Source organism: Neopelma chrysocephalum, unplaced genomic scaffold (assembly GCF_003984885.1).
Source record: "Neopelma chrysocephalum unplaced genomic scaffold, ASM398488v2 Primary Assembly neopelma1_96845, whole genome shotgun sequence".
In the NCBI taxonomy this organism is placed as follows: domain Eukaryota; kingdom Metazoa; phylum Chordata; class Aves; order Passeriformes; family Pipridae; genus Neopelma; species Neopelma chrysocephalum.
In genome coordinates, this window is record NW_020925488.1 from 1,797,896 (window position 1) to 1,812,299 (window position 14,404).

Genomic DNA, 14,404 nt, shown 5'->3' on the forward strand with positions numbered 1-14,404 from the left:
CGCCGTGCCCCGGGGGCGCGGGCGGGGCGGGGCGGGGCGGGGCGGGGAAGAAGAGGGCGCGCGCGGGGCGGGGGGCGGCGATGGCGGCGGAGGCGACGGCAGCGGAGGGGCCACTGATGCGGCAGTACGAGGGGGCGGCGCGGGGCCGCGGCGTGGCGGCGGACGGCTGGCGCGTCTGCCTGGCGCACCGCTTCGAGGAGCCGCGGCAGCCCTACGGCGCCGGGGACGTGTCGCTCCGAGACGTCCTGCGGCACATCGGCCTCGGCTTACGGTACGACGGGGGATGGAGGGCACCGGGAGCACGCCGTGGAGGGAGGGAAGGGGGGTGGTCCCGGGGGGACACGGCACCGCGCCGCGCTGGAGCCCCTCGGTGCCACGGCCGGCTCGCCCCGGGGAGGCACCGGCGGTGTCCTCGGTGCTCGGAGGGCAGAGTCCGGCGGATCACGGAAGGCCCCAGGCTGGCGGGAGCCGCCCTGCTCGCACCCGGAGCCGCCGGCACTGGGAGCGCTGGTGCTAGAGGAGCAGCACCCGGGCTCCCCAAAACTCGGGGAGCTGGGAGGGCTGGGGACACCGCTTGGGGGTGGGAGTCTCCCACCCCCGGGGATCGCTGCCGCATCTTACCCGGCATCGTCCCCGGTGCTCGACGGTAGGAGGTCAAACCGGGGCTGACTGGGAGGGGTTTGGAATGCCGTGAGCTGTGGCAGGTTCGGGAACGGGGCACTTCTCCCGGCTTTTCGTCGGGAAGAGCTGGAAGTAACGAGAACACGCGTGGAAGGCGAGGGTGTTGTTTTAACCTTTAAAGCCGGTGTCCGAACGCTGGCGGTGTTTGTGCTCCCATCAAGCTGAACGCCGGCACAAGTGACGGCATCGTCGCTTTATTTCCTTGTGCTGGATTTATATCTCCTGCCTCCATTTTCTGCCGGTGTCCTTAGAGGCTGCTGCTTGCCAAGCTGGTTCCTGCAAAGCCTAATGAGAGGGCAGATATTGGATTGCTTCGGGGTGCACAGCATGCCTGTCTGACCTGAGACACCCTGGTGCAAGCTTGGCCATCAGGGAAGGGAGAGCGTGGGTCAGGCACTGGAGATAAATGAAAGCTGCCACGGCAGGTTGGGATGAGCTGAGCATGTGGGAAAGCATGAAGTTCTGGTGGGGTGAGCAGGGAGAAGTGATCCTGGGGAGGCCACTCCTGGCATGTTCCCACAGGGGTCTGAGAGTGGAAGTGGCTTCTATCAGTCCTAGGAAAGGTTTTAAAAACAAGGAGCTGAAACTCAAAATACTGCCTCTTCCCCTGTACAAATTTAGGAGGTAGTTTGGTTGTCATTTTAAAGTACTTTTGCAAGGGCAAAGCTTCCTTGCAAGGAGATTGCAGCCTTGAGGGGAGGAGAGGAAGTGCCAAGGTGGCAAGAAATGCCAGTGTGGGTTTGAATTAAAACCTGAGGGCAGCGTTGTTGCCTGGCAAAGGGCAGCCAGTTCAGGGATGTGGGGATGTTTGGGAGGCTGCGTGCTCCGGGCACTGGTGGGCACTTTGGTGTCTGCCTGGCAGAAGCATCCAGCTCATAGAAACCTGGGTGCTGGTGCTGCGAGAGGAGCCTGGAGCTCAGTCCTGCGGAATGGTGTGTGGATCTGAACCTCTGGAGCCCTGCGGGTTGGTACCTGCTCTCCTCAATGACCCATGGCGAGTGGCACCAGTGCCAGGAATTCTCTCAAAACCTGGCATGGCTTGGTGCATCAAGTGCAGAATCACCTGGTGCAGGTGCTGGTAGCTGCCTAGATGGCTGGGAGCGCCTTGGGGTTGCTGCACATCTTTGGCTCAGGAAGTCCAGAACCTCCAGAGGAACCACCACATCCTAGGCTGACGTGTGTCGTGTCAAATTAAACCTGATGATGGGTGTCCTCTTCTGCACCACCAGCCTGTCACGCAGGTGGTCTGGCTGGTGGTGCAGCCCTGGGGCAGGACTTTTTGTTAATCAGGGCTCATTGGTGTAGCTCTGAGCGGGATGTACATGTACGGAAAGAAAGGGTCATGCAGGCTGGGGCTGGCGAGGCAGGAGAAGAGGTGCAGGCAGGTTTCTGCAGAGGTGGGCTGGTGTGTGCCGAGAGAGGGTCATGACGTAAATCTAGATCAGCTGAGTAATATTCAGACAGATTTTAATTCCACTGCCAATTTGAAGGGAAAGAAATGCCCTCCAGCCCTGACAGGGCTTTTGGGGCTGCAAAGCACAAAGATTTTCTCCCAGTTATTCTGCAGCCCTGGCTGAGCTGTTAATAGCCAGCAATTGGGCATTGACCACCTCCTCTTATCTTGTGTGATTCTGGGAGAAGCTGGCAGGAGAAGAGTTTGCTATTGAGGTGGCAAACGACTCTGGCAGTGGCTGTAAATCCCAAACCTTTCCTGCTGTGTGCTCCTGGAAAATCTGCTTTTTGAAACCTGTCTGCCACCTCCTTTCCAAGGAGTCATAATGCCCCGCTAGGCTGTGCTGCAGCCAGTCTGCCTGGGCACCTTATTTCCTGTCTCCAGAAACCTGCTGGGGAAGCAGCTGGGTTGGTCCCTTGACGCTGGGTTGAAAAAGAATAATAATAATTTCCTTGAGAGACAGAGAGAGCGCTGCCAAAACCTCGCCTGGCAGGGTAAGGCCGTGGCTGTCTCAGCTGGAGAAGAGCAGTTGCAGCAGATGTAACTGGAAGATATTGGCAGGCCCTGGTTCAGGGCGGTCGTGCAGGACAGGCTGGTTCTCATGATGCCGTGGACCTCTGTGAGCAAAGTGTCCATAGTCAATCAAACATGTGGGTGGGTCTGTAGGAATGGAGAGCATGCAGCAGTCAGGTCCTGGGAGACTGCAACCCAGAAAATCTCATCCTGAGAGGGATTTGGGGACCTTTAGATGTTGGTGAATAAAGATGAATGTTTAGTGACCATGCAGCCAAAAAGTCGAGCGTAGGTTGTTTCTGTAGGGGAAGTATAGAATTAGGGGTGTCATAGAAGAGCCTCTCCCCCTTCTGGGTGTACATGTCTTGGAGGATTAGTGCTCGCCCATTGCCTGCCACCTGGGCTCTGCATCCTGCAAGCCATTGGAGCAGGACAGACTATGTTCTCCCAGCTGAGGTGGTTTTCTCCTTGGCAGTATGGATGGCATGGGTGTCTGCAGGTAGCTCAGGGAGATTGCCCCTGCTGCCCACCTGGCACCTGAGGGCATGGAGCTACTGGTTGGGTCTTGCCTGACTGTTTGGTAGGCAAAGTTCAGCAGCTTCTGGTCTGGTAGCTGGTTTCCGTATGCTAATTGTCTCCATATGGAAGGTTTAACTTGGGGCGGTTTATTAGCAAAGCCAGTCCTTTACGAGCGCCAACTCGGAGCCCAGCCCTGCTGCTCTTGCCTGGAGTGGTGCTGGCACACCCACCTGCAGGTGTGCCCCTGGTTGGGTGTCTCAATTCCCAGACCTTTGGGTGAGAAATTATCCGATGGGCAGTGCAGGGCTGTGCAGCAGGCGTGCGGGCAGAGGTGAGTCCCCACGATCCTGCCAGCTGCAGGCAGCAACCATCACCCCCTCCAGGTCCAGGCTGCCCTGTGCCACCTGCCCCTGAGGATTTGGCACTGGGATGTGGCAGGACTGTGTGTGGCGATGTGGAGGTGGAAGAGCAAGGCTTGTGTCCCTGGAGCAGTGTATGGCTTCTCTGGGCATGTACCTCCACTCCCAGACCTTCCTTAGCCAGATGTTCTGTACCAGACATGGAGGTGGTGGTCCTTATGTGCATTCCCACTTCTCCATGGATGTCTGGAAAAGCCTCCGGTCCTGCATGAGCTGGGAGCCCTGCACTTAAGTATCAGAGTGCTCTGTTTTGACACTGGGCCTATGCAGTCAGCCCTGAGCAGCATGAGCTCTGCCTGCTCATGCCTGCTGACTGATGTGTGCTCCAGATGGATGGCAGGGGCTGTCAGCCCTTGCACCCTGGGACACACATTCCTGTACATCTCTACAAAAAGGGAAAGCTCAACCTGTGCTAGTCGCATCCCGCTCAGTGACGCTGAAGGGATGGTGGTGCCTACTTTCTTCTTTCATACCTCTCTTTCCCTTGCAGATACTTCAGGTGGTGGGTCAAGAAGACCCGCATAGAGAAGAAATCTGCCTTCATTGACCTCTTGTGTGCTGTCCCTCTGCAGCAGATCTACGGTCAGCCTCCAGTCTGGGCACAGCTTGGGGGGGGTGCAATACCCAGTGTGCTGGGTGGGCAGAGATTCTCATGGGTGCTTGAGGGAATGAGTTAGTTAATGAGCCTGTGTGGTGTGGGCAGTGCTGAGCGGTCCCCCCTGCGGAGCTGCTTGGGGAGGGTCCTTGAGCCAGATCCCACCATGGGGAGGAATGGGGGTGCTAATTTCTGGTGTCTTTGCCAGGATGTCCGCTGGGCGGGATCGGGGGAGGCACCATCACTCGTGGCTGGCGGGGCGAGTTCTGCCGCTGGCAGCTGAATCCTGGCATTTATAACTATGAAACAGTCATCACCAACCAGGTAGGTGCAGCAGGGTATGCAGGGGGAGTCAGTGGCACTGCAGCAGCCTGGGTCATTGAGACATCTGTCATTGGGCTCATCTCATTCCCTACATATGTTCCTCTCCTCCCCAGTTCACCGTGTGCCTGCGTTGCAAGGGACAGACGATTTACCAGCAGGTCTTGTCCGTGGAGAGACCCAGCACTCTGCAGGGCTGGAACTGGGGCTACTGTGGCCACTATGCCTTTTACCACGCCCTGTACCCCCGGGCCTGGATGGTCTACGAGCTCCCGGGGCAGAATGTGGTGCTCACTTGCCGACAGGTCTCTCCTGTCATCCCCCATGACTATAAGGTAAGGAGGTGATGACATCCCAAAGGGAAGAGCTGCTTATTAGCTGGGCTTTCCCAACATTTCCCCGTGTCTCTGCTCAGCAATGGTCCCACGCAGGGGGAACCCCCGCAGCAATGCGGGAGCTCGGGATGGCAGCAAGGGATGGCTCAGCTCTCCCTCACGCTGCTCGTGCTGGCTCCCAGCCCCGGGTGAGGGATGGCAGGCTGTGCTGCTGACACATCTGACCTTCCTCTTACCCCAGGGAAGCACGTGAGCCTGTATCAACCTGCCAAGCAGCTGAGGGATGAGACACCCGGACGAGCCTTAAACACCTTTTTCCGTCTCTCTCTTGCCGGGTGTGGTGTTTGCTAGCCCAGGGCTCCTCTTCTGAATTTTGTATTGCCTGCCACAAAAATTCCTCTGCTCCTGCTGGTCCTCCTCAGCTTGGCAACAGACTCCAAGACTGAGTTGTTCCTGGTGCTCTTGATCCCGCTGTGTCCTGCGTGGTTTCCCCCGCAGTGAGAGAAATCATCCTCCGGCAGCCAACAGTGGAGCACCAGCCATGTACACAGCATTCTCTGTCCCTGCCAGGACTCCAGCCTGCCAGTGGGAGTGTTCATTTGGGAGGTGGAGAACGGAAGGGATGAGGACGTGGAAGTGTCCATCATGTTCAGCCTGCAGAACGGCATGGGAACGAAGGAGGACAGGAGCGGAGGGCACTGGAACGAGCCCTTCACCTTGGAGAAGGATGGCGAGCGAGTTGCTGGAGTCCTGCTGCACCACTGCACGAGTGTGAACCCCTTCACTCTCGCCATCTCTGCCCGGGAGAAGGTGAAGAGCTGCCCTGGTGCTGTGGCTCCTGCTGGGGGGTTGTGCATCTCTGCTGGCTGGGGTGGAGCTGCTTCCAGGCAGCTGATAGCTGATGGGTGTGCCAATGGGTTGGGGCCAGCAGCAGTGCTCAGTGCTTGCCTGACCTCAGGGGTGAGGACATGACTTCCCTGTGGGCAGGAGAGAAGCTGTGGGTGAAGGTTGCAGGGCAGTGGGTGAGTAGGTTTGGAGTTGCAGTTGGAGGGCAGCAAGTGGGGAGTGAGTGTGGCGTACCAGTGCTGTTGGGGGTGGAGAGCCTGCATCTGCCCCTCCAAAGTACCAGCCCCTGATGATTCTCTTCCCTTCTCCAGGCTGGCACGGGAGTCAGCCACCTGACGGCATTCAATCCCATGGGATTGGGTAGAGAGGTGTGGCAGGACCTCCTGCAGGATGGCAGGCTGGATTCACCCACCGGTGAGTCCCTCCACCCTCCATGGGACATGTGAAGGGGGAGCAGGGGCAATGGGTGCCCCCCTGCTTGTGGGGCACAGGGTACCTGAGCCAAGGCAGAATTCCCTTCCTCCAGCCACCTTGGTGCCATTGCTAAAAGCTCGGTGGGATGCTGTGGCTTCTTCCCAACTTCAGGCTGTATCCAACCTTTCTGTTGCTTCTTCTTGTGTGCTTCTCTAAAAGAGTGGTGTTCACATCACTTTGGGGCTGTTCCTGGCTCTCTTAGTTCCAGGTGCCAGTATCTCCTTAGTCTGTGTGGGGTTGCCCACTGAGCTGAGGTTTGTGCTGAGTAGCCAGGGTGCTGCCCAGCCGCCTTCCCTCAGTCCCTGTTGCCAGATGAGTGAGCTGTGTCCCATCAGGTTGGTTCCAGCAGATGTTTAGCAGCCTTTGGCATTTGGTGCTGCCATCACTTGCTGTCTGCTTGTTACTGTACCAGTTCCCCAAAGGTCTCTGGTATTCCCTCAATAACTCTGCATCATCCTTCAGCTGTCTGCTCGCTCCCTTGGGAGGAGCCTGGAAGCAGGGTGCTTCAGGCAAGGTCCCAGCCCTTGCTGCTCACCTCCTCTTGCCATGAAAAGTGACCATTTGCCCAATGTCTCTGTCAGCTTTTAAGCAAGGATGATGCTGACAAACTAGTGATGCTGACACTGGGTCTTTGCAATATTTCTTGAACCTTACGTTATGTAAATGAAGTGTTTGTGTGAATATCTATGGAAAAAGAAGCTTCCTGCCTGGATGCATTCAGAGCTCTTCAGGCTATTGGGATGTGGTTTTCCTTCATGAATGCCAGATATTATCATAGTCAGGATCTGTGCTTGTGTTAAAATTGTTGCTCTAATGAGTTTACCTTGTCCACATGTCACAACCAGCATATAATTATGCAGCTGCCTCAGGGCTTTTCTTAAATACCAGCATGGCTCAAACACCCTGCAAAAAGCTGGAAACAATGACTGTCACTAGAAAGTCAGTGTCTCTGAGCAGCACAAAGTCATGGGACTTCTGTGCCTTCCACTCATGCCTGGTGGCTTTTCCTGCCTGATTTGTTCCTCTGCTTTGACGGAGGACTCCGCCCATGGAATGTATCTTTTCCTGCAGCAAGAGTCATCCCTTAAAACCCTGGGGCTGTAACTTCCAGGTTGCACCGGGGCTGTGCTATGCCCAAAGGGTCTCAATCCTCTCTGGGGTGTGTGTGATCTTCATTTACCCCTTCACGGGACTTCCTTGGTCTCTTATGAATAGGATCATTGTTCCCGGCAGGTAAAAGCAGCCTGACGGAGAAGGGGGAGGTGACGGCAGCGGCGGTGTGTGCCAGCTGCAGAGTGCCTGCCCAGGGACACAGGACACTGGAATTGGCCCTGGCTTGGGATATGCCGTGTGTTCACTTTGGCTCCAAGGAGAAGCTGCACTTCAGGTGGGTGGGTTGTCTCCAGTGGGGTTTGGCTCATGTCCCCGGAGTCCCCTGATTGCTGCCTCCGGACTTGTGTTCCATGTGGGTTGCCTTGTGCCACCCATTCCCTGTGTCCATGGCCCTGCCAGCTCAGGGAGGATCTCTGCCAAGCTTGGCCCTCTCCAAGCCCGTGCTCCTCAATGACCCTGCACTAGCAGTTGATTTATTCTGGTGTTCCCTATAGTCCAGCCCCTCTCTCGTTTCCGGGTGGCTTTCCCAGCTGGAGCCCATGGCGTGCTCACCAAACCTCCTCTTGGCAGGCGGTACACCCGGTTTTTTGGCAGTGGAGGTGATGCTGCTCCTGCCCTGTCACATCACGCCCTGACACACTGTGAGGAGTGGGAGAGGAAGATTGAAGCATGGCAGAATCCCATCCTGGAGAACAGGTAGGGTGGATGAGAGCCCCTTCCTGCTGGCCTCCTGGAACTGGATGGAGTGGGAGCATCCCCACCTTGTCCACTGTGGTTGAGTTTCCCTCATTCCCACAGCCAGCTGCCTTCCTGGTACAAGTCAGCCCTCTTCAATGAGCTGTACTTCCTGACGGATGGGGGGACCATCTGGATGGAGGTGCCCCCAGATTGCTGTGCTGAGGACCTGCAGGGGCCTGCAGGGGCTGGCCTGTCCCACCTCTTCCCTTTCCTGCGGGAATACGGAAGGTTTGCTTATTTGGAAGGTAACTTGCAGGCATGTGATGGATGGTCCCAAGTCAACCCTTCCCTGCTACTGTTACCAGATGTTTTTACCTGCCGTGGGAATGCTTTTCACAATGTGTAGGGAGCAGCTCTGTTCCCAGGAAAACTCCTTGCAGCACTGTAGGATAGGGCATGAGGTCTTCCCCAGACCCCTGGTGCTCTATGGAGAGAACAAAACCTGCTTGTCACGGGAGTCCCTGCCTGTGTGGGGAAAGAGTCCACCCTGATGGACCATGTGTGAGGGAGGACCTGCCCTTCTTTTGCCCTCCTTGAGGCAGCTCTGCTGTCCCTCACCACGTCCCCTGTGTTTCCAGGCCAGGAGTACCGGATGTACAACACCTACGACGTTCACTTCTACGCCTCCTTTGCTCTCATCATGCTGTGGCCCAAGCTGCAGATCAGCCTGCAGTATGACATTGGTGAGTGAGGCAGGAGACCCTGCCTTGGGGCCTGCTGGGGTCTTCAGCTGGGGAAGAGATGGAGGATTTGGGACAGCTCCTGCCAGAGAGACCTGTGCCATGGAGCCGGCATCCCTCTCCAGCTCCTCTGCTGTGCCCAGGACTTGCAGACCTCCAGTGTTGCTGCCTCAGCATCTCTGTGCCCAGCACTGGATGCCTTCTTGCCATGCTGAGGGTGCACAGGTGGCTCTGTCTGGCATGGGAGAGCCCCTGGTTTTGCCAGCTCTGCCTGTGCCCCTTGCAGAGGAGACACATTTGGCTGTTTGCAGACCCTGATGCTTTGGCTGGGCTTGGGGGCTGCCCGGTGGTGGCCTGAGCAGTGTTGGAACAGAGCCTTTTGCTGGGCTGTGGGAGGGCTGAGCTCACTGGGGTTCCTTCTTAAGGGGGTTCTTTCTTAAGGGGGTGATGACAGTTGTGTGCTCCTTGCTGAGGGGGGCCTGGGAGCAGCCTGGTGAGCCCTCCGCCCTTTGCAGAGGGCTGTGATCTTGCAGCCAGAGCCTCAAAAGACAGCTTGGTGAGCTGGTGGTGGCAGCTCTGCCTGTAGCTGTGCTTGGACCTTTCTGCTGCAGTTCCTGCTGCCCTTCTGACGTGCCTTGCTCTGTGTCCTGTGCAGCTGTCACAGTGGTGAATGAGGATGTCCAGCTCCGTCAGTACCTGATGTGTGGTCAGACAGCCCAGGTGAAGCTCAAGAACGTGGTGCCACATGACATTGGGGACCCAGGTGAGGGGTCTGTCTGGGCCTGCTGGGAGCCAGAGGGGGGTGCAAGGGTGCTCGTACCATTTCCTTGGGGTAGTTAAATCTCAAGCTGTGGGAAATGGGTATGGTTCATGGAATACACTGTTTGTCAAGCGTTGGAACAAACTGCCCAGGGAAGTGGTGGTTTATCATCCCCGGAGATGTTTAAAAGATGTGTAGATGTGTCACTTAAGGCCATCGTTCAGTGGTGAACTTTGCAGTGCTGGGCTAATGGTGGGACTCGATCTTAGAAATCTTTTCCAGCTTAAATGATTCTATGATTCTCTGTTTTCTGGGAATGAAATGCTGGATGGTTTGGGGTGGTGATGAAAACCGTGCTGCATGGAGCTTGTACAAGAGGCATAGCAGTAGTAGGAAGGCTGTTTTTACTGGAAACGGCACAGGGTAGAACATATTATTTCAGTGCTGTTTGATCCCAGCGCCCTTGGGACCTTGCTCCTGGGTGGGAGAGGTGATGTTTGTTGTGTGCTGCCCTGCTGCATCCGTTCTGTCCGTGCTTAGGTGACGAGCCGTGGCAGCGTGTCAATGCTTACCTGATGCACGACACGGCCGACTGGAAGGACCTCAACCTGAAGTTTGTGCTGCAGGTGTACCGTGACTACTACCTGACACATGACTCCCTGTACTTGCGGGACATGTGGCCAGTCTGCCAGGTACTGGGAGGAGATCAGACCATGGGGCATCAATCCTTTCCTGCTTCCCTTGGGAGCCAAGCGACTTCCCGAGAGGATGGATGCTCCCGAGGCACTACCATCTCCTGTCTCTCCCACAGGCTGTGATGGAGTCGGAGCTGAAGTTTGACACGGACAACGATGGGCTCATTGAAAACGGAGGCTTTGCTGACCAGACGTACGATGCGTGGGTGGTACATGGAGCCAGGTGAGCAAGAGGGGCGAGGAGGGGTTGGAGATGGGGGCTGTGGGTTGGGGAGGAAGCTCAGAGCTGGGCCCTTAGTCCCCATTTGTTGTGGGGGCTCTGTGCAGCCCATGGGGTGTCCCACATTGCTGATCCTTCTCTCCCTTGTCTCTGGCAGTGCCTACTGTGGCGGGCTGTGGTTGGCTGCTGTCTGCATGATGTGCAAGATGGCCAAGGTGCTCGGGGATGCTGAGATCCAGCAGAAATACATGGCCATCCTGAGCAAGGGCAAGGAGGCATTTGAGAGGATGCTCTGGAATGGTGGGTGCTCACTGGTGGGGAACCACGCTCAGCTGGCCATGTGTCCCTTGGGAGGGCAATGGCTTCTCCTTGGATCATGGAGCCTTTGTAGGGAATGGTGGAAGGAAGGGGCATGCTGCCCCTCCAGGTGGAGGGGAAGGAGTAGGTACTGGAGAGGGAACAGAACGGGTATGATGTGGGAAAGGAAGAAAAGCCTTGTGGAAAAAGCTGCTGGGTTTCTGCCACACCGGGAGGAATGTAGGGACAGCCAGTATCCTAAACTATTGATTTTAATGTTTCCCACCTTTTCCAGGAAAATACTACAACTATGACAGCAGTGGAAGTCACACCTCCAACAGCATCATGTCAGACCAGTGTGCTGGGCAGTGGTTTCTCGGGGCTTGTGGCCTGGACCAAGGGGAGTTTGAGGTATGAGAAAGGGCAGCCTGGTATGGTTGGGGTGAGATGAAATGTGTGGCGGGAGGGGAACAGCAGCAGGACTGGCACGTGGTGGAGATTACACATTAGGGGCTGGAGTGGGGGCCACTAGCTTGTTCTCCCACAGCAGTGGTGGAGGCTGTTGGATGGACATGGTGCAATCCACCTTAAACCAAAATCTGCCCGTGGAGAGGCCATGCAGCGGGGGTGTGTAACCATAGTCAGCTATGGCACACTTGGAGGAAGATCCCACTGGGATTTGCTCTTGGCAAGGTGCTGTTTGCTTAAAAACAGGAGAAAAAAATGATGGAACTTTCCACATGTTATTTGCTGCCCTAAAAAATCCAAAATCCGTATCTGAAAGAACTATGGCTTATTTGGGTCCCTCAAGTCTGTTGCTCTTCAGTTGCAAGAGAAGAATTGGCTGGAGATTCCTCGGGTCGGGTGGGTGGGAAGAGCTGGCGGTGCCATATCTGGAAGAGAGCTGAGCACTGGAGAGCCATTGTATGGATTATTTATGCCCCATGGGCAGTTGTCAGACCAAAAGTTTCTGGTGGTGATGGAGAGGCAGACAAGTGTGCTGACTGAAGGAAGGAGTGACCTTGTGTGTGGGAGGGTGATGAACCACTTCATCATCTCTTGTATGGGTGCTGAAAGAAAAATGGAGCTGCACACACACAGAGTTCGATTTTGGGACTTGTCCGCCCATCCTTTTCAGCATTCCCCTTTTATTCATATTCTCTTATAAACAGGACCTGGTGTTTTTCTTTAGTTAGCCAGAATTCCCAGGATCGTCCTAAACCAGTGCCCCGATCCCACACATTCACACTCCCGTCCTGTGGTGGCTGTGTTCAGCCACGAGAGAAAATCACACGCTACCACAAAGACTGTTCCAAGTGGTTTTCCACTTGGAGAAACACAACATTGTCTCTTTCAAAGCACTTAGGCAAAGTCCATCTTCCCTTTGGATTCCCATTAACTAAGTGCAGCCGCAGAGTGACTCAGCTTGTTCCCACATGTTGGTAAATCAGAGGGGAGATTTCAGGGGACTTGACTTGCGAGTTTGTGCTGAAGACTGTGGGTTTTAATAAGAAATGGGCCTGGGGTCAGGCCCTCCTGAGTGTATCCCAGTGTGGGACTGGGGCTGTGCCTGGGGCTCCAGGCAGGATCTGGCCCAGACCTGCAGTAATACCCATTGGGGAGGAAACAGTGAAGGTGGTGCACTCCAGAATCTCCCTTGCCTTTCCTAGCCTTGGAATTCTGTTGCTGAAGGTGGCACTCTTCCCTGCCCTCTGGTAACCTTTGTGCTCACTGGAGGTGGGACTGATGAACTTCTCTCCTCTGTTCCTATGAGCATTGAGGTGCTTTTCCATGTATTTTGATCTGTTGCCTGGCTGGCAGCGCTCCTGTTTGTAACCTCATTAACTTGCCCTTGCTGCGTGCACAAGTCAGTAATGAAATGTAAGAGAAGCCTGTGCCCCGGTCCTGAGGAAACTGTGCCCCAAAAGCTTGTGCCAGAGATGGCTGCTTCACACCAGCCCTTTGGTGATCCCCAGAGCAGCACGTGGGCTTCTCTGCAGAGCCAGACTGAGGAAGAATGGCTGTGTGGATGCTTGGCTTTAGCAGAGCTGAGAGGGATTTGCTGATTTTCCTTTGAGTCTGCCAAGGTGTGTGGTTGAAGTGTCCAGCCTCCCCTGGGAAGCTCCTGCCTGGTGTCATCACAGCCTCTGCTTCCCCAGGCTTTGGTGTCACCAGAGTGGCAAGCAGGCTCTGGCAAGTCCCTGGGCTGTGTTGATGAGCTGCGTGGATCTTTGCTCCCTTGCAAGTGGTGCCTATAAAGGAAATGAGGGTGGTGTGGTTGGCCAGGTCCCCAGAGCAAAGTCCCAGGAGATAATAGGGCATTTGGCCATTGACTGCGGGTGAGAAGCTGGTTTTGGAGATGCACTGGTTGGATGAGCTGTTTGCCTGCTCCAGAGGAAGGCAGACTAAAATTCAGCATCTCTATCTTGAGCAATTTTGGGGTTTGTTTTGTTGTTTTTGGGGAAAGAGGAGATTTCATTTCCTGCCACTATATTTGTGAGGTGGGAATTTGTGTCAATTGACCCAGCGAGCAGTGCTGACCTTTTCCTCAAAGAAGATGTGATCCTGCTCTCTGGAGAGCCAGCCTGACGGGTCTGTGTGAGCACTGAGCCCAAAGCTGCCCCCTCCCCGTCTCTGTCCACTCAGGTTTTCCCCAAGAGTCACGTTCTCAGCGCGCTCAGGACCATCTTTGAGAAGAACGTGCTGGGCTTTGCGGGGGGCACGATGGGGGCGGTGAATGGCATGAGACCCGATGGGGTGCCCGACACCTCCAGCGTCCAGTCCAACGAAGTGTGGGTCGGCGTGGTGTACGCCCTGGCTGCCACCATGATCCAGGAGGTGAGTGGGGACGCTGACAGCGCAGCCCTGGGCGCGTGTGCCGTCTCCTTGTGCTGTGTGAACCTGCTGATGGTCGTCTTCCCTGTGCCGCAGGGGCTGGTGGAGGAAGGCTTCCATACGGCGGAAGGCTGCTACCGGACGGTGTGGGAACGGCTGGGCATGGCTTTCCAGACGCCGGAGGCCTACCGGGAGAAGAAGGTGTACCGCTCGCTGGCCTACATGCGGCCCCTCAGCATCTGGAGCATGCAGCTGGCCCTGGAGCGCCGGGCTGGCTGGGCACCTGCACCCGCACCGCCCTCCCAGGTCCCCATCCACCCTTGAGCCTGGTGGCACTGGGCAGGGCACCGGGTGCAGCAGGGGCTGGGGATGGTCCTCAGATGGCAGGCAGGGACCCTTCCCTCCCCCTCTGTGCTAGCACTCCCATTGCTCTTTTCCTTCCCTACCTCCACTACATGCCCTTGACCTCAGGGGCTTCCAGTCACTGATGCTGGGCACTAAGAGGGGGACCAGAGGTGTGGGGGACGTGTGGGATAAGGAGTTGCTGCTGGAGCCTGTGCCTCGCCTTCCCCGTTGCTCAGGGCTCTGATAAACCTGCAAGCTGGCCAGTCATTCCAAACTGAGGCTGGTCCCTTGCCCAGTGGCACAGGAGACCTCTTGTGCAGTCAGAGGGCTGGGTAAGGTGGGGATCTGGCCTGTAGGAAAAAAAGTGTGTGTGTATGTGTGTGTGAGGATGTCAGACTGGTGCACGCAGGCACGTGGGTTTGGTGGTTGTGGTTGGGTGACACTGCACAGACTGAGTGGCTCTGCCCCGGGAGGGGCCTGTGGCAGATACAATCCCCAGGGGAGACCCGGCTCCCTGGACGGTGACAATCTGAGCCCAAGCAGCAGGTCCTGGTCTGGTACCATG

The 14,404-nt window shown here is 56.3% G+C and overlaps 1 protein-coding gene across 1 annotated transcript; it reads left to right on the forward strand.

The window, feature by feature from the left end:
- The first annotated feature begins 108 nt into the window (after positions 1–108).
- On the forward strand, positions 109–14,387 carry GBA2 (glucosylceramidase beta 2). Its single transcript, XM_027670422.1, has 17 exons — positions 109–271; positions 4,076–4,167; positions 4,389–4,504; positions 4,618–4,836; positions 5,407–5,646; positions 5,994–6,096; positions 7,390–7,543; positions 7,840–7,965; positions 8,068–8,252; positions 8,586–8,690; positions 9,343–9,450; positions 9,988–10,139; positions 10,259–10,365; positions 10,520–10,662; positions 10,955–11,070; positions 13,306–13,497; positions 13,591–14,387. Exons 1-17 carry the CDS (start codon positions 117–119, stop codon positions 13,816–13,818), a joined length of 2,541 nt encoding a protein of 846 aa, XP_027526223.1. The 5' UTR covers positions 109–116; the 3' UTR covers positions 13,819–14,387.
- The last annotated feature ends 17 nt before the right edge of the window (positions 14,388–14,404 follow it).